This window comes from Sparus aurata, chromosome 15, assembly GCF_900880675.1.
Source record: "Sparus aurata chromosome 15, fSpaAur1.1, whole genome shotgun sequence".
NCBI lineage: Eukaryota > Metazoa > Chordata > Actinopteri > Spariformes > Sparidae > Sparus > Sparus aurata.
In genome coordinates, this window is record NC_044201.1 from 26,250,253 (window position 1) to 26,274,704 (window position 24,452).

A 24,452-nucleotide genomic window follows, 5' to 3' on the forward strand; every position below is an offset into this window, starting at 1 on the left:
TGCGCCCCCTCCGCTCCCTCTCAGTGACTGACAGCTATCTATCGTTGTCAATCATCGACACCCCCTCCCCTCAGCCCAACCCCTCACGGTTGTGCTCAGGGAGCTTTAGCCTGGTGCTTGGTGCTACACTATCAGATGGCATGACAAATGACTTCTCCTTGGCCTCATTACACACACACACACACACACACGCACACACACAACAGCACACTGACTAAACAGACAAGACGGGGAAGGACCCAGTACAAACACACAGGCGAGCTCAACATGCAAACTCCTCAAACGGACAGATCAACATGTGGACACAAATACAATCATCCACAGACTAGAATACATACATATATCCATTGATAATGGATCCTTTCAAAGCCCGTAAATGTTCTAAATATTCACTTCTCTCCCTTTTTTTCTACCCACCCCCAATATTGATTGTCCTTATCTGTCATAATTCAGCACAGTCTGAGCTCATTGCAATCACTCTTCACAGATAGACTGTGAAAGGAGGAGGGGGGCTTGTCTATCAACTAGCCATGAAAAGCAGAGATGGTTGTCGTTTCTATACATTTCCATTTCTGCTGCCCATTCAATAAATTCTATACATTCTAATAACTCCTTATGAAGCAGCTCTATACAGCATGGTGGGTGCGACAGAAGTCTCTTTTCATCATTCACTACATGTTCTTCACACATTTTGATTTCCTCTTCAAACATTGCTTTCTTTGCTCTCATTTTTGCTTCTTCGGTCATTTTTTTTGCACTTTGGGGTCCTGAACCTGTCACACTATGCTGTCCTACCCTGTGCCTGGTGTGAGGAGTTTCTATTTCCTTGCAAGCAATATCAGGATCACCCTTCTGTTGTTTGACACCTTCAGGGTGCAACATGAAACCACACAGTGCATTACCTCGCTTTCCTTTCACCTGACCCCACTGGCTCTCACAATCACAGTCACCTTCAACACCAGGCGAGTTTCATGTACAATTACTGCATGTGGAAGACCGCCAGCTTCCACTGCATAAAAGCCCACAGATGTCAGATCTCACATAGAGATAAAATCAGTTTGGATGCAGATGTTACTGCATCACTGATCATGGAAATTAATTCAGGTACCAGCATTAAGCGACACACACTGTCAACAGCTGCGGTTCCATTTCTTACATACAATTGTAATCATTCAGATTAGAGATTCAAACTCAAATGTTTACATGGATGTTGAATAAAGTTATCTGATAAGATATACTTTAAATTAGTATTTTTGATTCTTAGTACATTATTAAGATTTATGTAAACGCAGCTATCGCCTGACTTAAGCACAAAATGCGGTTATCAATAAGAATCAGCCACTTCACTGACTGCTACCTTTCTATAATATAATATTTTAACAGGTCCTTTTTCTTAACCTGTTCTCAAATAAGGTAAACCCTCAGATTATTTTCAAGAAAAGTGGTGGGCTCAAAAGTTTCTATGTTCTAAAAAATCATTGATCATCGATTGTGATGTGATCTACGACAGGTGGGAATGATCAATATTGCATCCCAATTTTCATTCTTAATGGATAAGACAATAAAATCATGATGATGTAATACAACATCAAGATGCTGCTTGATGCTGCTTGGCCACACATTTGACCGTCATCAATCAAGCTTATGATTTCAATATTGCACTTGGCCACAGTGAGATTAACAGTTAATATTGTTGAATGTGTAAATGTGTTTACTGGCAATCTTTTCCAGCATGTCGTTTAACGGCTTGCTTACCAATTGGTCTTGGTAAAGTTGTGTTTCATACATTTTGTAATTCATTTAACCTTCAGAGTGTGCAAATATACTACAAATATTAATTTTACCAACTGAGATTACATAATAAAAATAACTTTTAAAGACACTTTCAGACTGTAGGAACTGTTGATGTTTCTAGAAGAGTAAAAATCTGGCCCTGCAGGAATCATCAAGGACTTGACATACATTCAATAGAGAACACATTGTTAAACATGTTTATCCCAAATGCTGCTCACATACAGTACATGTGTGCCCAGATTCTTGAGGGCTGCCTGACCACCATGGCGGTTCGCTGATATCCACCCGTGTCTCCTCTGTGCACTGAACAGCTCGCATGGCCAAATGTACATCAGCAGCTGGTGTAGATCTTTACAGAGAAGCTGGTACAGCGTTGCAGCTATTCACCAGGTATCACCTTCTACAGCATATTCCCATATTACTTATATCTAACCAATTTCTTCAGGGCTACTTGAGCACCTGGAGGGGGGTGGGGGGCAGTTAGCAGATATGGGATTGGGTCTCTCCCTCTCCCTCCACTGTGGTTATTGTCAACAGGGTAGCATTCATGCCTAACAGGGCCACCAGAGGTTATCGCTGAGCCAGAGTGTGTATGAGAAGAGGAAATCAAGCTGCAGGAACCCGACGCATATCGTTCTGTGTAGCCCTCGGGGCCAAAGAGGGGACAGGGCGCATGTGTGTGTGTGTATATACGTGTGTGAGTGTGTAGTAGCAGAGTGAAAGGAAAAACAGCAGTGTGTATTTGTGTGTTTTGCAAGTACGGAAAAAAAGTGACTGTGCGCGTGTAGAGCCGCAGGGACAGAGGGGAGATGGGGATGTGTGCGAGTGTGCACCTCCAACTGTGAATGTGAAGATACAATGACATAGGGCAAAGAGGAAAATAGGTGTGAATGGGTTATTCAGTAAAGGTTTAAAAATGAGCGCATATGTGTGCTTGGTAACAAGGGCTTCACAATATATTGTTTCCAGTGTTTCCAGCAGAATGGCTGTGTACTTGTGGCAGCAGACTTTCTGTTTTCTCTCCACCAGCAACGTGGAAGATATTTTCAACGTATGAAAATACACCTCGTGTTTAGGATTTTTCACCCTATGATTCCACTGTGATAACAGCAGGTGAGCCACGTGTTGAGGCAGCTTGTTGTTAATTATGAGGCCGAAGAACATTGCAACAACCAGGTGCACTTACAGTACAAGACTGTTCAAAACAACTTCATAAGTAGGCCTACATTAAATAGGACAATCAGTTCAGTTACAGGAGGGATTTAAGAGCGTCTCTCTCTGTCTATTGAGCGTGTATGATTGACAGTAGACTGGAGGGGAAGAGCGTGGGCAGATTGCCCATAAGTTCATCGATTGGGGATGGCATTGTTTTTTGGGGTGGTTGTTAACATACCTTGTGGACTGCCAAGTAAAATATATGTGGGAAACACTGGTTTCAGCATCAACATGGAGATCTGTGCGTGTGTAATAGTCACATTGCAGGAAGTGAATTGTCAAGTATCTGGGCCATTTTATTACATCTGCTATGACATAGTAAAGGTGTTTACAGCAAAAAGCCAGGTTGGCTAGCTAGGCTCATCTACTCTGTTGGTAGCTACATTTGGGCCAACAGTCACATCATTCTGTCGCTGTATACGTCTCTGAGTTCCCACAATGGCAGACTACATCGACTTTTACAAGAGTAGCACCTGGCTTTGCTTGCCTACACTGGCATCCAAACATGGCTGTTTAAACGCAGTTGTGGTACTCATCTGATTGCTATAGACGCGACCAAGCTCAAGAGGAAAGGTAATTGGCCGTCGAAATGTAAAGAACTGGTTCAAGGATAGGCACTGGCTTCAAACAAGCCCCTGAACAGAAAAGGTGTAACAATGGTTTTGACCGATCAGTAAACCCTAAATGTTTAGATTAACTTTAAAGTTAAGTTACGTAACTTTTTACATTTTAAACAACACTAGGATGAGGCGCTGCTAATTAAACTCAAAGGAAAAGTAGATGAATTTAAGTCATCTGGTGAAACCTTTGTATTTTTTTTTTCTTAATGTCAGGTTTTTCCAATACTGAGCAGCATTAGTTGTTATTTGTTAAAAGAGGAGTCAAACCAAAGAGCCAGTGGTACTCAAACCAGCATGGATCACAGTTGGTATACAACAATGCCTCCTGCACACTCTTTTCTACACACACGCACAAACAAAACAGTCTAATCAACACAAGACAAATATGCTCTTATTATACACACACTGACATCAACACACACAAAGCAGACGCAGTTTAGTAAGCTCCCAGCAGGCAGCTGAGTTAAGATACCATCTCACCTCTGCCAGGTGACTAAGTTATGCTTTGGGCACACATGGCAACGTACACACATCACAGCAGGAGGAACGTCTTAGCAACACTGTCATAATAACATTCTGTATATGTGTGATTGTGAGGCATTTCCCTGCCTTCATGTGCGTTTCCATCCTCCCCCATCAAACCATGAAACACACATGCACACTATATCCAGGGATTAATGGCAGATCTCTAAATAAGGCCAAATGGAGATGTGGATGGGAGGGAGCTAAGTGGCGTGAAGGGCCCAGCGGTGGCTGCCTCTTACCTTTTTGTTGTTTTCTTTAATATCCTGAGGATTGAGCGACTTGTAGTCTCTGGAAGAACAGTGGGGAGGGTCGGAGAGGAGGCAGGCAGAGGGGGAAAAAAAGAGAAAGAGAGAGAGAACGGGAGACAGAGAGAGATAGCGGAGAAAGTGTTGTGTTTAAATATGCATCACATGTAATGGCATTAGAACTGTAACATGCAATTTCATAGCAGTGCAATCAACAGAACTAATAGAGTGGAAAATATGTAAAAATAACACACCAGAGTGGAAGGGCACACAAGCATAAACACACACACACACACACACACACACACACACACACGTAGCATGGTTTGATAAATTATCTTCACGTCTGCTCTCTTGATGGGGCTGCAGGCTTTCTGTACTTTTGAGTGTTAAATACATTAAATACTAAACATTTAAGGAAACTCTCTCTCACACACACACACGCATGTACACAGAATACTTTTCAAGAATTATAAGCACAAAAACGACAAGAAAAAGATGGCTGCAACTATGAAACATCAAACACACCGAAGTGAACAATGGTTATGAAGACGCAGCATGATGACAGTGTGCTAAATATGATACCAAGTTTTTCAAAGACACAAATGAGAGGAGTCTTCATCTATCTGACCGTTTTTGATCTAAAACTTTTGCTTCTTCACTATTTTGTGTACTTCGAGGTGTCGACAGTCTGGTTTTCTCTCAAATTTGTCTGGATAATCTTCATTCTCAACCTAAATTTGAAAGAGAGACATTCTCTGACTGTGAGCATGTGAGTTTGTGTGCTTCATACATTGTGTCAGGCCTGAAGTGGTGCAGCAGGGCGCAGAAGGCCAGCCCATTCCTCCAGGAGGTGGTGAAGTTGGTGATCTTCACCCCGCGGTAGTTCTTGGTGACCTCGCGGCACCAGGCCAGCAGGGACTGGCTTGCGTTGGGCTTCCCTCCCAGAACCGGACTCGGGACAGGGCTGGGCTGCAGGCAGAGGAGGACAAAGAAAGAGATTTTGAATTTAATCTTTGACGTATTATACTTTCACATACCACCAGACTACAGATTTAGTCCCTGCAAATTTTGTAAGAAGTACAAAGGACAAGAAACTTTACAAACAAATCACATTGGAAATTTACTTAATTTCCGAGGGTAATCTAAAATAAAATAAAATGTTTTTGGTTCAAGAGTGTACTATAAACACCTTATTCTTTGCACAATAGATTTGAGCTTGTAGTAATGGTTATATTTTAAAGAATGCACATCGTCACCCCTCTTCCTCCACATAAGAGCTCCTTTCATTATTTATTTCTCAATTAAATGTTTTACTCAGCAACCCCCACCCATCCAATTAGCTTGCTTTACTGAAATACAATGGGCACACACATGCACGTGCACACACACACACACACACGCAGACACAAACCATAACGAAGGGTCATGCACAAAGCAGCGTATGACCGTGGATAATGTAAACATCTTATTAATTAGCTCTGCCTTTGAAGTCTTATCTGGGTCGAAAGCTTTCACCATTAGGAGCCTTTTCCTCTCCCAGACTCAAAATCCCACAAATCCATGGCGGCGTGGAGACACTGGTCTTCCTCTGACGGCCAGCAGAACCAATGCTATTTTGATTATTCAGCGTGCTATTCACTAATCTGGTTATGGAGCGACAGATATGAGCTAATTCTCTCAGATCATTTTGAGGAGAAATGGCAAAAATGTCACTGAGATTTGATTAAATTCATTAGAGGCCAACGATCAAGAAGACTATGAAATATGCTTGAAATCCAAGTGCATATTACTATTGTGTGCAAGACAATGACATTAACAGATGACTAATAAGACTGATATCCTTTATTAAACGGCACAATATGTTTAAGCTGTGTGTCTAAGTTACAAAAAGATTGATTCAACTTTTAAAAAGGCTTCATCGGTGCAAACATTAAGATGCAATTCTTAAAACTAAGTGGAAAAATCAAAGGAAAAATACCTTGTAATTTGGTTAAATGGCATTCTATCTGCTTTACCACTTACTGTTTACTTAATACAGCTGCATAATTTACCTGACGCCAGACATCATGCCCTGCAGCAAAACTGTCATGTCTACTCGGTTTTGATCTTTTACCTTCCTGGACAATATTAGCTTAGATGGCAGCGGCAATGTGCTAATTTCACCAGGTGATGTTTAGTCTCAAAACACATGATGGTTATGCAAATCAAACCTTTACTTAACCTTTAGGGGTGAAAAGTGAGTGATGACATCTACACAACCTGATATAACCCACCACAATGAGTTAACCCATTTTTTTAAAAACACAGTGAAGGCCCAGAGAAAACAGTCTCAGCAGTGTAACAAGGCTTGTGGTGGCCGACCAACCCCCTCTGTTGGTGGCTTCCATCTACTGCAAGAGCAGGAGAGCCAAAGAACTGGTAAGAGCAAAGGCAAATTTTGGAAAACAGTGTTTTTAGGTGGTGGTGTGCTGACTCAAGCATTTAATAAGCCTCTTGCAGAAGCCAAGCCACTTGCTGCAACAATGTTATTCAGGGGTGCAGGAGAGAAAAGAGAAACAGACTTTGTTTTATTCGGAAATTCAGACTGGCTTGATGATATCACTTCGAAGAGAGACACGTGATTAATTGGATTTATTTATATGTATATAAATGTATGGAAAATGGGAGAAAAGGGTGATTACAAAAGCAATCCAGGAAGTCCAAAAATAAAATGTAAAAAAGAGGAAGGAAAAATCAAAAAGCCTTTGTTGTAGAGGATAAATCATTTAAAGGGCTATTACTAAAAAGGGCAACAAAAAACCTGTACTATGTAGTTTTGACATTTTGAAGTGCAATTTCTACATTTACAACACATTTATTGTAATAACTGATTAAAACAGGGGTCCCCAAAGGGCAACAAGGTCCCCTAAATAAGCAATATGAAATTGTGTTTTAGTTTTTGGACAGTTTGTTTATTCAGTTCATTCAGTCATGAGAATTCAATTAATGAAGATTTGTTTCTATTTCTTCCTCAAAACTACATAATGCTCCTTTTAATCTCGACAGCAATAAACAAAAGGGTGGAATAAATGCAACAGCAGTCAGTTAGAAGTAATCCAAAAGCACCTGGATGTCTCTTACTCTTCTATTGTTGTAGTTTAACCTGTGACCACGAGCCTGGAGCCTGCTGAGATGCCACAAGGGCCAAACCAGATGAAAGAGACTGGAAGCCATCTCTAATAGCAACTCCTAACCTTTGCACCAGTGTGTGTGTGTGAGTCACATGCAGGCCCCTATGGCAGTCTGAGTACAGGGAGACGGTAGCGGGAGCCTGAGGGGCGGACACTTGACATTTCCGGCTTTAAAAGAGGGCCTTAACCTTTCCCCACAGCTTCTCCAGACACGTTTTAGGCGGCCTCGACAATGCCTGCGTGCCACTCAAACAACGCAAGAAAAAAGACGACGGGAATAAAAAGTCGGAGTGATAAAAAGGCAGAGAGTCAATACCGATTAGAACATGGTCGCTATTAGTGTGTGCATAAGGAGGAAGTCAATGTAAACAAGAAATCGTTTTTTTTTTACCCAATCAAATAATTTCAATAAACTTAATATGTATCTGACCAACGTGGTGTAAATTGGGTGTTCTGACTGAAATGGACAAATATACATTTCTCTAAATTCTCAGCACACAAGCACACACTCCTCTGAGGCGACTGAAGTAAACTTGTTTCTCCAGTTATCCTTGCTTTTGCCACCATATTTGTGTGCGACAGAAAAATGTGTGTGTGTGTGTGTAGTTTAAATGTGGAGTGATCTTCCTTCAGGCCTTCCCTTTCTGCTTTTTCAAGTGACGGTTGAAAGTAGCTGTCTAATTTGAGCGCTCTAATTACCTTGGATTAGAGACCAGGTGCTATTAAAGCAATTAGACACACAGCACACTCCAGTGCCGCAGACCCCTAGCCGGCGGAAAACCCACACACACTCACAAATACACACCTGTGTAACACAGCCAGTGCAAAAAAAAACATACATTAGCCAGTGGGAGACACAGACTTTAAGGCTTGCCCACACACCCTTCGACATACAGGTGTCTGAGCCAAAAAACAAAAAACCCACAAATAATTATGCAACTCAATCTTCACTTTTTTTCACACACATTATGAACTCAGTCAACTTCTGGTGCTTTCAAGACTTCTGTTAAACAAAGCAAATGTGTCAATGGGAGCGATTCTTCATCCAAAGACGGCAGCGCCTGACATGCAGTGACCGCACGTTCATCACACCTCAACCAGATGTCATTTTCTCAATCAGCAGACCAGACTGTTCCATTACAGCCCTTCCCAGATAAAGGTTCAAAAATGCATCTACACACTCAAGCTTTCATATCCATCAAATATTGAACAAATACCATATCTTCTTTTACAGGAACCGGCTGCATTTCCTTAAGACACAAACACGGGAGGAGTGAAATTTTCATGAGGAGCAGAAATGCACCCTGACTTATCAAACAGTTTGCTCTCTAGCCTCAAGGAAGGTGTGCACATATATGTAATGCGTGTGTGTGTGTGTTTGTCTTTTATCTGTCTGTGTGAATGTCACTGGGTGTCTGTGTGTGTGTGTGTGTGTGTGTGTGTGTGTCTGTGTGTGTAACACTGACACAGCCATGTAGCTAGCTCGGCTCGAGGGTAGGATTAGCGGAGAGCACCGCCTCGGCCCACAAACATTCCATATTAAAAAATGAAAAGGCAACCTTCATTACTATCAGTGGCACATAACCTCCCCTCTTCCTCCTCCTCTGCTACTATTATACACAGCCCTAACAGCCTGGGCGAAAAATACAAGCCACTGACAAGCGATTCCATTATTCCTGATGCCTCAGTGTCAACAACATACATCCGACGGGGCAAAGAAAGAAAAAAAAATGGAAGAAGGGAAAAGGATGTGAGAGAGAAAGAAGGGGGGTTAAGCTCACTACAATGCCTGAATGACAAGATAGGAGCAAACCTGGGAATAGAAGCATCCAGGTTCCTGTTGGTGCTGGTGTCAGGAGGAGGATTTTTGGTGTCAGCAATGTGATTTTCTTTTTTGGAGGGCGGCATGTGATTTGAGATCATGGGTAAAGCGGATGAACCGTGATATGGAAAATTAGAAAATTGTCACAGGTCGATCTTAGGTCTTAAGCAAAAGAACAATTCTGTGGCGAGGTTGGAAATTGTTTCTTTTAGTTTCGGGCAATAAGCCAATATCTGCTGTACTGTATGAGGGAAGAAGTAATTTAAAATATCTTTTAGAGCAACTTAGCAAACATCCACTGACTTACTGGGAGTTTAACTGCACTATACCAACAGTAAATCCCTCTTTACCACCATTATACATGGTGCGGATGGGCTCAGGATCATGGGTTAAAGGAACAGTTCACCCCAAAATAAAAATACATTTTTCCTCTTGGTTCTATTATATCTGTCCAGATTGTTCTGGTGTGACTTGCTGAGAATCGAAAGTATTGGCCATGGGGATGTCTGCCTCCTCTCCAATATGATGGAACTAGATGGCACTCAGTTTAAGTTTCATCCTGCATGCTGATAGGTTAGTAAAACAGAAAATGGTCCTATAAGAAACTACTTTTTACTGAGAATTATCGAGAGTAACCAGGCCGTGATTTCTGGAAAGAGACATCGCTGTTGAGTTTTTCAAATGTTTGTTTTTGCTGTTAAATGTGTGTCCTGGACTGTAACTGCTGTAATGCTGTGGTTGTTTTTGTTTTACAATTGCTGTGGACAAAAATAGAATTACTGGAAGCATTATAAACAAAACTAACTCACTGGTATTCATTAACAGTTAACAAGTATTATAACATCAGTTGCAACTTCACAATAAACAACTGATTAATAAATGTTTTTTTGAACAGTGAAATAAATATCCACTAAAGTTTAATTTACTATGAATGTTTGTACATATATTTTTGTACCTCATATCCAACTCAGATAGTTTTAAGCCATATGTTAATAAATATTAGAATATTTTAAACTGAACAGCCCTCCTTTAGCTGTATGACGTATGCTTTTAGCAGAGTGGATAACTGCAAACTTCAGGGGGAAAATCTGGGTCTTCCAAATGAAGATGGACATATGTAAACAAAGTCAAAAAGCATTATACTAAATTAGATGACATAAGAGTATGGAGGTCATTAAACTGGCCTTTCAGGGTCCTAAAAAAGATACAAGTAAAACGCTTTAAGTGGCAGCTTTGTCTCTCCCTCTGGGGCATGACGCTTCAATGGAAACTTAACTGGCCTCAACCCAATGACATAAACCCACGACTCTGTGGAGAGAAAGAGCTTCCGTGTCTCTCCAATCTCACTTTCATGGCTTCAAAGCAGTGTCAGAGAGTGTCAGATTTGAGGAGGTGTTGAATCTCATACTCTTTAAAACTTGTAATCCGCTCAAGGAGCCTACGGCAAAAAAAAAAAAAAAAAAGTCCACACACACACATTGCAAAGCACACATAAACACACAGGCTCACTTCAAATGACAACAGAGTTTACAGTGTAAAGGCACGCATACTGTACATACTGCACACACACTCCATCTCTACAGAACAACAGGCACAGGCACACACACACACACACACACACACACACTGAACTGAAAGCATACATATAGAGAAGGTAGGGAACACATTTCAAAACACACTTGAAAAACATTAATACCTGTTCACATTTAAGAGGATCAAGGTTAGTGCACTTAAGTGGCCTGTCCATCCTGCTACTGGCAGAGCCCATCTGATTGGCTGTGCTCCAACTATCAACATGCTCAATTATTTAATTGCACCTTCAATCAAAACAAGCAATTTGTTTAATCTGCGCTTTCTACGTCCGACGTCCTCACATTAGAAAACGACAGAATGATCGCCTGGCGTCATCTTACCCATGAAATTATGCTTCGGATTTCAAACGTTGGCTGCATGAGAGCAGAAGGGAGGCGGCAAAGTCCAATCAAAAGTTCAATTATGTAAATGGAGATGTGGAGTGGATGGAACAATAGGGAATGAGGGGGGGAGGACAAAAGGCTGGGGCAGGAGAGGAGAGCGAGTGTAGCGTGAAAAATAATACACATTAACATACAAAGGAAATATCGCATTACTGTTGTAATCACAGTGAGGAGGGGCTCCTTCCAAAGAGAGCCGTGAGAGAAAGAGTGTGTGCACGATGTGTGACTGCGCATGTAGACACTGTTTAGTTAAGTCAGGCTTCATTTTGTGTGTGTGAACAGGTGGAGGGAGGGAGAGTGATAACTCTCTACACCTGAGAGCTTGCAGACCGAACCTGCGACTTTTGCACAAGGCACTCAGCTGCTATTCCATGTCGTATTGGACTGTTTGATCTACATTTTTAAACAAATCTTTACACCACAGCTTTGTGTCATATCACAAAAGTAGGAGAATATGTAAATACATTCATCATGATGGCGATGGGGGGGTTGCTCGTGATTCGCTCAGAAGCAGATATGCTTCCCATCTCGCAGTGAACCTGCAGGCCAAGACAGAAGGCCTTTCGGCAGTTGGCTACTGAGATGTAAAATGCAAAAATCAGGAAAAGCGGTTTCCTTTTCCAGGACTGTTTTGCTTCCAAGGCCTATTCTGCTCCAAAGGCATAACCATGCAAAGCAGCAAAAAAAAAAGCAGAACAGGAGAGGACAGGCAAGGCTTTGAAATTGAAATAAAAACCATTCACTGAAAAACATCATGAAATAACGCAGTTTGGAGGAGGCAGCAGACAAACGAGTGACTGTGCCAGCTTGCAGTGTGCCCACCCGCCTGCATGCTCGCCTAACGTGTAACACAGGGGCATAATGCGGTGTAAGCGCTGGCTTTAGCTTGTCATGGAAACGGCAGTAGCATTACCCACACTCACGCCTCTGCAAATTAGCTTTGGCTGAGGGGGAAAAAAATAGACGCAGGGTGGGTAGGTTTGGGATTGAGTGTGTGTATCTGTGTGTGTGGTAAAGATGGTGGGTTGGTGGGGGTCGATGGAGAAGGAATAAAACAAGACAAAATCACTGATGGCACTGATGGTGAGCCCATCTTCATCTTTTCTATTGTGTGAGTTACAACATGAGGTTCAGAGTGAGAATTCCAGGACTGTTTTATTTGTCACTTGCCTCTTCCTGTACCTTAATTGTTTTACGGGCAACACCATCTGTCAGAGTGTCTGTCACACTCTGTTTAAATCACATTCCTAATATGCAGAAATAACAGTGTTTTTATACATCTACTCAGTTGGTCCTCACATCCAAAACAGTGACTGTCAGGCCAACTGTTGTGGTGCTCTTCTGTGTTGTCATGAGGTCCAATTACTGTTTCACACTTCGAACACTGGTGAACTCGCTGCCATGTTTGCCACCCGTGTTGGCAGCTTCGATCCACAGTCAATCTGATGTGACTTGAATGCACCATTTTTGTCAGTGATTGTGCTCAGAGCTAGGGAAATATATGAGATGACAAGAGGCTGTAGTATAGATGCCAAAGATATGCTGGAAGGTCATTAGATGTGGTTACATGGACACTGTTTCTTCAATAAGTTTTAAATAATTCTGAATAGAAACGACACCTCAAGGGTTTACATGGATGCTAAATAAAGATTCAATGAGCAACCAAACCATTTAATCAGAATCTAACTTTATTGACCTGCACACAGTGGTTTCGCCCATTGTCAAGCATCTCTCTGATGGAAATATAACAGATGAGGAGTAATGAGAAGCTTATTTTCAGTCTTAATTAAGAAAATTCCATTCAGAAAAGACTAATGAGCCAACAGAGCACTATCTGATTTTTTAAAGCTTTCAAATAACACGTCTCTGCCTCTGAAATCGAGTATCTGTCGAACTACTAATGTGTCAATTATCAATAATAGATCAACAATATATAATATGACGCATTTGACATACTACAAATACCCTTTAAATCGAGGAATATGTGTGATTTAAAACAGGATAAAGTATCTGAAGGCCTCCCATCTCTTCACTCTTCCTCCGCCTCCTCATCTTCCTCTGATAAATAAATAAGCTTTGGGAGAAGGAAGGGAAGGAGGAAGAGAAAGGTGGGGGTGGCTCTTATAAATCTATAACGTATTAATCTCCTTTAACTGCCATGTTCAACAAACAAATTAGTGGTGCAATGGATTCAGAGATCAGTTGTGCCGATAACGCCGCCATTTATCAATTAATCTAAGCCTGGGCAGGGAAAACTCATTAAGGAGGCCACTTTAGGAATTATGTTCTGCAGGTAAAGAGGCTGTGTGAATGTGTGTGTGTGTGTGTGTGTGTGTGTGTGTACAAGGTGTGTGTGTGTGTGGGAGTGTGTGTGTGTGTGGAGGGGGGGTCTTGACACAGCAGTTGTGCAAACCCCCCACTAAAGACTGCCATTGTCCAGCGCAGCGTGGGCTCCAAAATGATGAGAGGGGTGATAGCACAGCCAATTAAAATGAACATAATTACAAAGTCACCCCTTTGACTCCTGATCAGAATACACATGCATCAACACACACATACTGATGGAGGAAGGGTGTGGTGGGGGAAATGCTACACAGAGGCGGAGGAAAAGAGGTAGGAGGATGACAGGAGTTGAAGGAGATGTCGATAAGAAAAATAAAGAGAATGAAAACAACATGTGAATAACTGTGAGGCAGTGGTTTATGATTCATAATCGATGCTTGAAGTTCTAACATTGAGCAGAAACGGTTACCCAGGTGCTCACAGTGTCAACACCACTGATACATTGCGGGTGGTGCTGATGTTACTCATGCAAATCATCTCATAACCTCCATTTCTACACCATTTTCCTCAAGAAATGTCTCAGAATCCAGTCATCAGGGCTAACCAACATTAGCTACGAACTCGGGTTGCAACTGCTGCATTCCAGCAAAAGATCAAATGTGATGACATTTGTGTGAGTGTGAGTGCAAACCCACTGTATGCATGTACAGTATTAACTGTATGTTCTGGCTGCTTTATGATCAAGTACTACACGATCAAATCTTGTTGAGGTCAACTGAGCTCCTACTGCTGCTGAACTGAAAGCTAAAGGGAATGATCCCACTCGGTGATCAGCGAGTTAAGCACTGGAAATGCCACTTAGTATTTCTTATAGCACATAAGAGCACACACCTGCATACCATAACAGTCCAAAAGAGGGGGTGCTGGAGGGCTTTATATGGAGGCAATTAAAGCCTTATCATTTCTACACTCACTCTCCTTTCCTCAAACACAGACACATGAGTGGTCATGTGTGCACACACCCACACACACACACACTTAAAACACACACACTTAAACACACACACACGATTTGAAAGACAAATCACTCAGACTAATTCATAAGGTACTTCTAAGGTCCTTTTTAAATTATGGAGAACGGTTGGTTTAATTCAATTAAAATGTAGCAGGGGCCACTTAAGGATGACGGGAGGAAGGTATGGCATGACTAAGTGAGCGCGGTTTTCAAGAGTGTGTGGGGGGTCTCAGACCTTCTGAGGGTTGAAGGAGTTTTCAAGTGCATGGACTCCAATCTCCTCACCCGAAGCCCCCTTAAACCTCACCCCAAAAACCCTGGATCCTTCTGGGTTTAAGCCCACACACACCTGGAGGACCGGGGCAGATTAAGACCAGATTAAGATAAAGTTACCCCTTCTTCGGCCGCCATGTCATTCAAACCGCTGGCCTCTATGACCACTGGATAGAAGGATACACAAGACAAAAAGGTTTGGTTCATTCACATTTACACACACACACACAGGCATGCACACACAAAGGACTTTCTGGTCATCCTCATAAGCCCTATTAGTCTGCTATAGAGCCTCTCATAGCAGACATCAATCATGGAGGGATTAGTCAATTCCCTCTCTAAATGAGTGGCGAGGGAAACTTCCCTTCAACTCTAAAGCAGGTCTCTCTCTTTCAGAGATTACACAGCGATTTGTTTTCATTTTGTTCCATCTTCATCGTTTTCTGTTTGACTTGCTTTTCATTTCTCTCTCTCTTGCTCTGCGTCTCCCTCGTTCTCTCCTGCTTGCAGCTTGTGAGGTAATCCTTGGCAGATAAAACTAAGGAGGACTTACCAAAGGCAGATTACAAGCGGCGCTTTGCGGAAGGCCCTTTTACACCAGTCGGCGCGGGTATTGAGGAGAGTGAGCTCTTTCGCAGTGCTTAACTTGTGAACTCGACATGCACCCAACAGAGGAAGAGGTGGAAAAATGATAGCCGCATTACAGTAACTGGATCAAAATACATCCCTCACAACACACACAAGATTGCACATTAGTACACAAAACACGCGCTCTATTTTTCATGGCAACCATATCTGAAATAGAATTTAGAATCGTCCCTGAATACATATAAACATGTGATTTATTTATTTACCTAATATGATTGAAGGTATCATTGTCTGCCCTGTAAGACTTCAGGATCAACATTGTGCATCAAGTCAGAATTCCTGTTAGTCTCAAGAGGAGATCAGCTCACCCTTGAGCGGGAGCAACCTCTTGAAACGTCTCTTAAACGTGGCCCTGAATCTTTATCCCCGGCACATATCCAGTTCATATCCACAACATGCTAACCCAAAACTGCCCCTTACAAAACCTGACCCACAACATTACCTTCCTAAACATCCCTTAAACTTTCCAAACAGTTGAGATTGTTCGGTAATGTCTTAAACCTTTCTACCTCACTTGATGACAGCGATGCCCTGCAGCATGAAACAACAACGGGAAACCCAACGACTGGACCTAAACTGCATGACAGAAGAAACTGGGTCTCCTCTCTCCCACCAGATCCAATGACAGACCACTCAGAGTCTGCAAATAAGAGTTGGGGAGGGGTCCACACTGGGAAAAGGCAGACACTGAGAGGTACTGACTTCGACTTGCGCCTCTCAAGGATTATTCTCCTAATATTACACAGCTTATGGAAAGGCCAATGTGGCCAAGGGGAGCACTGAGTACTCAATGCCTTGGTCTCAGAAATGGACCGCTATGCCTGCTTCAGTGCAAATATTGATTCCAGGTTCTGAAATATGAGATGCAGCTCTATTCTGGTCCTTCACTTGAACCCAACAATAGCCAGAGAATACACAAATCACACTGGAATTACAACTAAATTTATTTAGATGATACTGCACAGATGATGTTGAAATATGTTCTCAACGGTGCACTATGTCGTTTCAGAAAATAAATGAAAACTCAGAAAGTCACTATGTACGATAGTCAAAATCGAATAAAACAAACTCAAAATAGTTATTTAATATTTTTCCATGTAAACAAGTTATCATCGAGAGGAATAAGCTCCCAAGAACACTATTTAACGCTAGAAAGGCCGCTAGCTACCTAGAAGGGGCAAGGTAAAACAGTATGAAATTGTTTTTTTCCCTTCGAGGACATTTTATTTATTTAGTTAATTCAGTCATGAAAATCAATCAGTGAAGATTTTTCTCTTCTCGCTTTATCTTCTCCAAAAACATCTCTTCCAAAACTATTTAAAGCGCACCTTTAATGTCTTACCTAAAAATGTTGTAATTGTAAATCTTGATCAAGCAAAGAAGTGTTCAGTGTTTTGTCAGTTCCACTGAAATAAGAAGATGAAGCAAGAAAATCCTGTACACTTAGGGACTAATATTCTATTCATGACAATGATGTTCTTGATACATACATGAGCAATATAACTATTCACTCTTCAATAAAATTCACAATACTGCCTTTAAAATATCAGGTATAATATTCTGGAATACTTCTCAATATACGCATACTACCTTATATTCTTATCTTACTTGATATTTGAATTATAAGGAATTTGTCATCCTATTTGAAACCCCTGCGAAATTAATACAAGCACACTCATTCCTCTATGAAATCAAAAGCAAATACTAAATCTGTTATAGTGTCTTGAGAAAAGTGCTGGAAATCACAGGACAATACAGAGTTGCCAAATAGTGGAATGTTTAACTTTGATAAAAAACCTTTCAAAAATATTTATATTCACTACCATTTTCAATACCATCATCTTTTTCTCTTTAAGGCCTTCAAATGTTCATGTGTCAGTAGGATGACAGTAAGACAGCACAGCTGGTACCTGATTAACAACACTGCAGAAAATTAGTAATGGAACTGTTTCAAATACATCATTATGGCAATATTTTTGCAAACTCTAATTTTTTTTAATGCAAGCAAAGAGAATTAAGAAGTCCTGTTCTAGCACATGTCATATATTTTTACAAATTTCATATACTGAACAGAAGTTACATATAGCAATTAACCACTGTTTGAAAGCAATGAGCTGTGAGCCTTACTTTCTTTATGTCCTCCACGTAAGGCTCTTTGTTAAAGGTATGTCAAAGTTATCAGAGAAGATGGAATAATAACTTCGGACTGGATGTAATGATAACAAGACGAGAGACCTTGGAACGGGCAAAGATCAGAAGACTGATGACTGTCCTTGTCTCTTGGGCTCCCCTCTGTCCTCCAAAAACATTGCTCAGTCGTCACACCAACCTCAGTAACACTTCACTGTGCGGATGTGGTCCTCTCCTGCCGCGAACCCCGGTGAAAGCTAATTAAGAAATATCGCAGCCTTCTGCGAACTCAATTAAATAATGTTAATTTATTCTAATTTCAATTTGGAGGTAGACTGAACTGAAGGAGGGGCTGTGAAAACAAAGTCTGGGAGAGGAAGGAGAGCTCTGGCCTCTGCCTCCCCCCGGCACAGGAGCTCTCACAACCTGCAAAACTCTATTTAATTTGAACCCTTTGATTAACATAAGTAATCACACAAGCCCTTCAACTGAAGGGGAGAAAGAAAACATACCTCTAGTGTTGGTTCACTTTCTCACCTCTGGAAAGAAAGGGTGTGTGTAAAGAGGAAAGGGAGATAGAGGAATAAATGGTTAAGACACCATGTTAGATCATGGTTAAGACTATAAATTGTTCCCATTTTGTTATAATTTGGTCTATAAGACACATTTTGGAATATGTGAAGATGAATAAACAAAGTAAGGCTTACAAAAATGCATGGGGTCGGACTTCAAAATGAGATAAAGGGTCTTTTTCCAGTAACCTGTGTTTGGCAAAGCATCAACAGTTCTAGGATTCTGATCCTTTGTCAGACCAATTAAGTTCAAGCAACTGAAAGTTGAAGATGCCCAACTCTGTCTAAGACTTTCTGAGTAAATATTAAGATAATATAGAACTTTTTTGTTCAAAGTTTTGCCCCCAGACATATGCCAGCTTCCAACTTTTCTTTATATGAAAATAAGGCAAATAATTCATGAAGCGGAAACTTGATGAAAATCCAAAGATCAGAGCATCTAAGTGTAGAGCGGCCTGACTACGGAATAGAGATGGAGATGAAACAAAAGGAGGAGCAGGGGATCACTGAATTACTGGGAGGGGTGAAATCAGCCCCAGGGAAAAGAGATGGACTGAATCAGACCAGACACAGCTCGCAACCCGCCCAACAGGAACTCCCTCTGTTCATTTACATTAATCCCACAGACGTTTCCATCCTTCCAGCTCCTTCACAGATGCTAAACTTAAACTTGACGTCTTCGAGGATCTATATCTCTTAGACAGGACAATGGAGAGATACATGGGCATGAGAAACGTGAAGCGTCTAATGGTGACTGAAGTTGAACTTCCACCAACCTGAAGACAGAATTTGGATTCAAACAAAAACAACAGAAAGTAGTGTAACATACTGTTTGTACAGAGCATTCAGATAGGAAAGTGGTGTTGTGAATTCTTAATGATGGCAAAAGTTAAACATACAGTACATAATTTCTGCTGCTCCGAGTCTCTAAATAACAACAAAACAGAGGACGTAAGTAGAGTACTGATGCTCGATTCATTACAAAAGTCCTCATTTTAGCCAGACACTGCTGTGTGAATCATCAGGATATGAGCTCACCCTGGGACTGAGAGTTTCCTTGCATCGTCAGTGGAAGGCAACACGGAGAGAAGAAGGAACACGCACACAACAAAAGCATCAGAGGCAGATATAGCATTAACTGTGTGTGCTCTACAATATCGACTGGGCTCGGAGAAGAAAACCTCTGTAGATGCTCCATGTTTTGCATCTACATTTACATCTCTATCCACTGATCCTGCGTACTAAATGTAAATTTGCTAAGCATTGCTTTCACAGGTCCCCAATGGATGGTCTCAAGATAGACAAAGCCCAACAACTGGCAGCCCACATGTTACAATAAATGTATTTGAGTTGTTCAATATTGCCATCTTATCCTGTTCATAAATTGCCGGTGCTGAACGCGTGTTCCACTGGCAAAAATCCAGAGCTTTGCGCTCTCGTTAGAGCTTAATGTAAATCCAATCCGTATGTGTAATACCTGTGTATAGAGTAAGTGGGTGCACACCATATGGCCTGTAGATGTCCTGATTATTCACAGGCTGGCATTGAAGTGGGTGGTTTTAATGCAATGACAAGGAGGATGAAACTGCGTCTAAGACAAAGTTTCATGCTAAATCTCCCCAAGTGAATTGATAATAATGACAAGGCAAGGAGAGTTGAGCTAAGACTGTTTTTTAGTGTTTCTTTGGCTCACATCATTATATCTCTGTGAGCCATACTCCCTTTCCTACATCCTTCCACTCCACTGCTGTCCTCGTCTTATCTTGAGAGAAAACTTTTTTGTTTCAGCTCCTTTTTCTTTTCCTGTCTATATCGTAGTCCGTGATCACAGGAATATTATTCAAGCCCTAAATTTCTGACCCTTGAGCTCTTTACTATTTGTCTAGTGCAACGACGACGGTCAAGCAGTAAAAACTTGCTCAACCACTGCACATATGTTGCCTTTGCACTGAATACATGTGTAAAATGTAAATGGGATACAAGGTATGCTAATCTCTTTTGGGTAGCAAAGACAAGATTTCATTTAAAAAAACATGTATGAGACTTTTCACACCCTTCAGGGCAGGTTGTAAATGAATAGCTGAATACAGCGTCTTTCAATGTATGAATTTCTATTCACATTCTGAGATTAGACCTCTGCATGTGTGTTTATCTTGGTCTTACACACCAATTGTCCTCATGAGGGCTGGTAGAAAATAAATATAAATGAAGAATACACCTTGAAACATCTTATAAGAGAGAGGTAGAGGTTAGCTGTGTTTTGGGGGAAGGTTATAACTGCCCCAGAACATACTAGAAACCATAAGAGCAGATACATACATGCATGCGAGCACAAACACTCATCTATACTCTGTTCACGTTCATAGTGTGATGATGTGTTGGTTTCGTCTTGGCCTCTCATAGTGGGAATGTCTCCTCTTAATCCTCTCTGACTTCATACATTCAAAGGTCATCTCACAGCCTACACATGGCTGGGACGTGTGTGTGTGTGTGTGCGCGCGTGCGTGTGTGCGTGTGTGTCAATCTGCTTGGTGTGAATAAAAAAAATAAAAAGCTATTCACACTAGCTGTATATGTCAACAAACCCTGTAGGCCTATCCTTGTTTACTGTGAACATCCTATCTCTCTCTCTACTATTCCCTGGCCATCTTCCTCCTCTTCCCCCCACTGTTCCTCTACCCTTCACTATCTTCCACCTATTCTCCTTCACTGCACCCCCTCCCCTCCCCCTTTCAATCCTCACCCACAATTCAGTCTTTGCATCCCTCCCTCCCTTCGTCACAAGCTCCAGAGGCAGGGGCATCTCTTGGCGAAGTGTGGCCCACCACAGGCCACTGGCTTTGGGTAATTAAAGTGGTTTAGGCCCCCTCACCCACGGTCACAGGCAACTGCAGCTGGGTGATAAAGGCACTGTGCCATAATTACATGGACGGCCAGCATCACCGCCCAGCTACACTAAAACAGTCAGCTAGCCAGCTGCATGGGGAGGAGGGACCTGTGTGTGCCTGCGTGTGTATAAGTAACTGTATGGAGTGTATTTGCATGTGTGTGTGTGTGCATGCACAGGGGGTCAACACCCCCTTGTGATCGCTCTGCTGTAGTTAAGCCCCCTGTGTTTAAGCCCCACATAGGCTCATTGAGGCCCCCCCACATGTATACACACACACACACACACACACACACACACACACACACACACACACACACACACACACACACACACAGAGACACACACACACACACTTTTAACCCCCACCCGTCACCACACCTCCAGCCAATCATTCCCCACCAGTGGTCTGACTCCTGCTGTGAGTGTGTGTGACCATCAGGCATTTAATTAGACCCAGCCATGATTTACCTAATTTAAATAAATAAATAAACATACGAAAACACCCCAATAAACAAATACCTATATTCAAATGAGGAGCTCGGAGTTTCATGAGCATAAAGAATGGGGCAGAAGATGGGATTGTGCAGGCGGAAAAAAAGCTAATGTAAGGACCACTGGATGTGGACACACAAGCGTGAACACATGCACACACACGCGCGCACGGACAGAATGCTTCAAGGCACTTACTTATAAAAACACATGGTACTGAGAACGAGGGTTCAGTTAGTTAAAGATGTGGCATCTGTGCTACTAAATAAATATAAATTACATGATATTTATTGTAATTGGCAAACTAATTGAAACTTTGGTCATCAGACAAACATTCCTGAGGAGTTAGTGAAATCAAACTGAGAAAATTATTTCAAATAAAAACGCATAAATGCATCATTATAGGTCTATGTGATCACTAATAGTCAATATGAGAATTACACTGTGGATTTAATGGCATCCCTTCTAAAGAAGCCGAGCCCTGCTGGATCCCCCATAATCTCAATACTGCTTAGAAGCGAGACATTATATTTATATATTATTTACATTTTATATTTCAACTGCTACCATTGCTGAACTATCACTGCCAAAGAGGACTCTTATTTAGGGCGAGCAGGTATCAAACCTGAATAGTTTTTTGGTATCAACATTACATGTCCCTGCTTTTATGTACTTTGTATGAGCTTTGCTAAATTTACAGTATTGCTGTTCCATTTTAACTTGTAAATATGTCTATTTTAACTGTTGTTACATCTGCTCAGGGACTGCTGTTGAAAAATAGCAAGGATGGCTAAACTGGCATATTTGTATGAATAACAGGGTATATTTATAGTTGTTATCTCTCAATGTTACACATAATAAAACAAGATCTATATGAAATAATTGATGATAATGAAGTGCTAAAAAGACTATTTTTGTGGTGGATTGTGGAGGATGAGCCTCACAGCCTAAGGAAAGAAGCTGCTCCCGGCTGGTGGTACAGCAACAGATTCTTCTGTATCTCAGCTATAAACCATAATTTTGCCAATTGCATTTTATTTTTGCTTGAGTGTAGGCAACAATTAACATCTGCCTCATGCTTTAATGAGAGGTTGTTTTAAGTTAAGCAACACACTGCAGAGACTGTATTTTAAGGAAGCATTTATCACATGTTTTGTTTTGTTGTCACATGTGTCTGTGTGTCTGGTTACCTTTGGGGAGGAGGAGGCCAGCTCTCTCACTGCTGCGACCGGGCTGGGCCCAACTGGCTGGGCTCGCTCTCTGTCTGGGATCGAGCTGGGTTTGGGAGCTGGCGGACTGGGGCCGAGGCCAGGGCTTGAACTTGGGGGTGGGGGGGCCCTCCTCTTCTGGCTGCTGCTCATGTCTAGGGAGGGGCCACCAGCAGGGGGGTGCGTAGGGCTCGATGTCCTTGGCTCGTAGAACGGGTTGGATCTGAGAAGGGAGGGAGAGGACAGGTGACAGATGAGAGTGAGACAAAAAGATGTCATGATAGATGTTAATGTAATGTGCACATAAAGAAGAGTGTGACATTATTAAGATTGTTTGACCTTTTACCTCAAAGGCCAACAGTGTATGTTGACAAGAAGCAAAAAATATACATTATACATGACAAACTTAAAACATCCAGCCATTAATTGTTGAGATCATCAGCACTATTTAAACCCATCTTTGGCTCCGGCTGCCTATTGTTAAGTTAAACATGAGGAAATTGCTAAATGGAAACAAGAGGTTGCTGCAATACAATGAACAACACACACAAGTGGTAATAGAAGATGCAGGTGCACTGAGGTCAGGTCGGTGTGACCTCATATCCTTACTGCCCAATGTGGACTACTGACAGACAGACAGGCAGGAGCACGGACGCACACACACACACTCGCACAGGCCCTCTTACACACATACCAGAGTGTTATCAATATACAGGCATGCTTGTGGCACTGAAAGCAGGGGCACGGCCTTGAGACATTCACTCAACATGCAACAAGCAATCCTAAACAAACAAGAGAATTGGATGGAGAGGGTGGGGGCGAGAGCGACAGCGAGAAAGAAAAAAGCTGATTGACTAGGTATCTTTCTGAAAGAGAAGGTTAGAGCCACCCTGTGTCCGTCTAACCGCAGAGCGATACGGAGAGGGGAAAAAAAGAAGGGAAGTGAAGAAAAGAGAAGCGGGCAGCTCTTTAGAGCAGCTTTAACAGACCATCGCTGGCTAAAAGACATGTGAAAGGACTCCAGTCAAAACAGCGCGCTGCCCTCTTGAACTTTCTATTCTGCAGAGAAATGCTCCTGGTATAAGAGACGGAGCAAAAGAAACATGCCAGTCAATAACCTGTCTGTCTTTAGACAGCCCAGAGGACTAAAAAATACGGCTATCTGTGTGACAGCTTCGCTCAACAGCCAAAGCCTTCCAAGTTTACATTTATAATTTAGGCAAGACAACTCATCTGCAGAGGTCACACAGAAGCAGTGAAACATCCTGCAGTGCAGTATACTATAGAAGGAGCAAATTCATGTCCATGTCATTTGGCAATGTTCCATCCAAATGTAATGCAAATTACTCAAATTTTGAGAAAATCGGCAGAAGAAATTGCGAATGAATGCTAAGTTCATCAAGATAAGCAGCAGATGGTGCCAATTCACCTACTGGAAATACAACATTTCTGTTTGTTTAAAGTTTTAATGAGAAGAATTTGCCCTGGATTTATGTGGAGCCATGAGGGGACGCATCTCTTTAACAAGGTAGAGCTGGAGCGGATCAGTCATCCAAGTGAAATTTGAGTTGAAC

General features: G+C 41.8%; 1 protein-coding gene across 6 annotated transcripts in view; it reads right to left on the minus strand.

Moving 5' to 3' along the window:
- The window catches only part of ehbp1 (EH domain binding protein 1), a 149,825-nt gene that overhangs the window by 71,413 nt on the left and 53,960 nt on the right, over positions 1 to 24,452 (minus strand). For all 6 annotated transcript variants that reach the window (XM_030441823.1, XM_030441822.1, XM_030441821.1 and 3 more), the window contains 3 exons: positions 22,861 to 23,101; positions 5,193 to 5,371; positions 4,394 to 4,442 (listed from right to left, as the gene is read on the minus strand). In XM_030441823.1, coding sequence (XP_030297683.1) covers positions 4,394 to 4,442; positions 5,193 to 5,371; positions 22,861 to 23,101 — 469 coding nt within the window. The remainder of the gene's footprint in view (positions 1 to 4,393; positions 4,443 to 5,192; positions 5,372 to 22,860; positions 23,102 to 24,452) is intronic.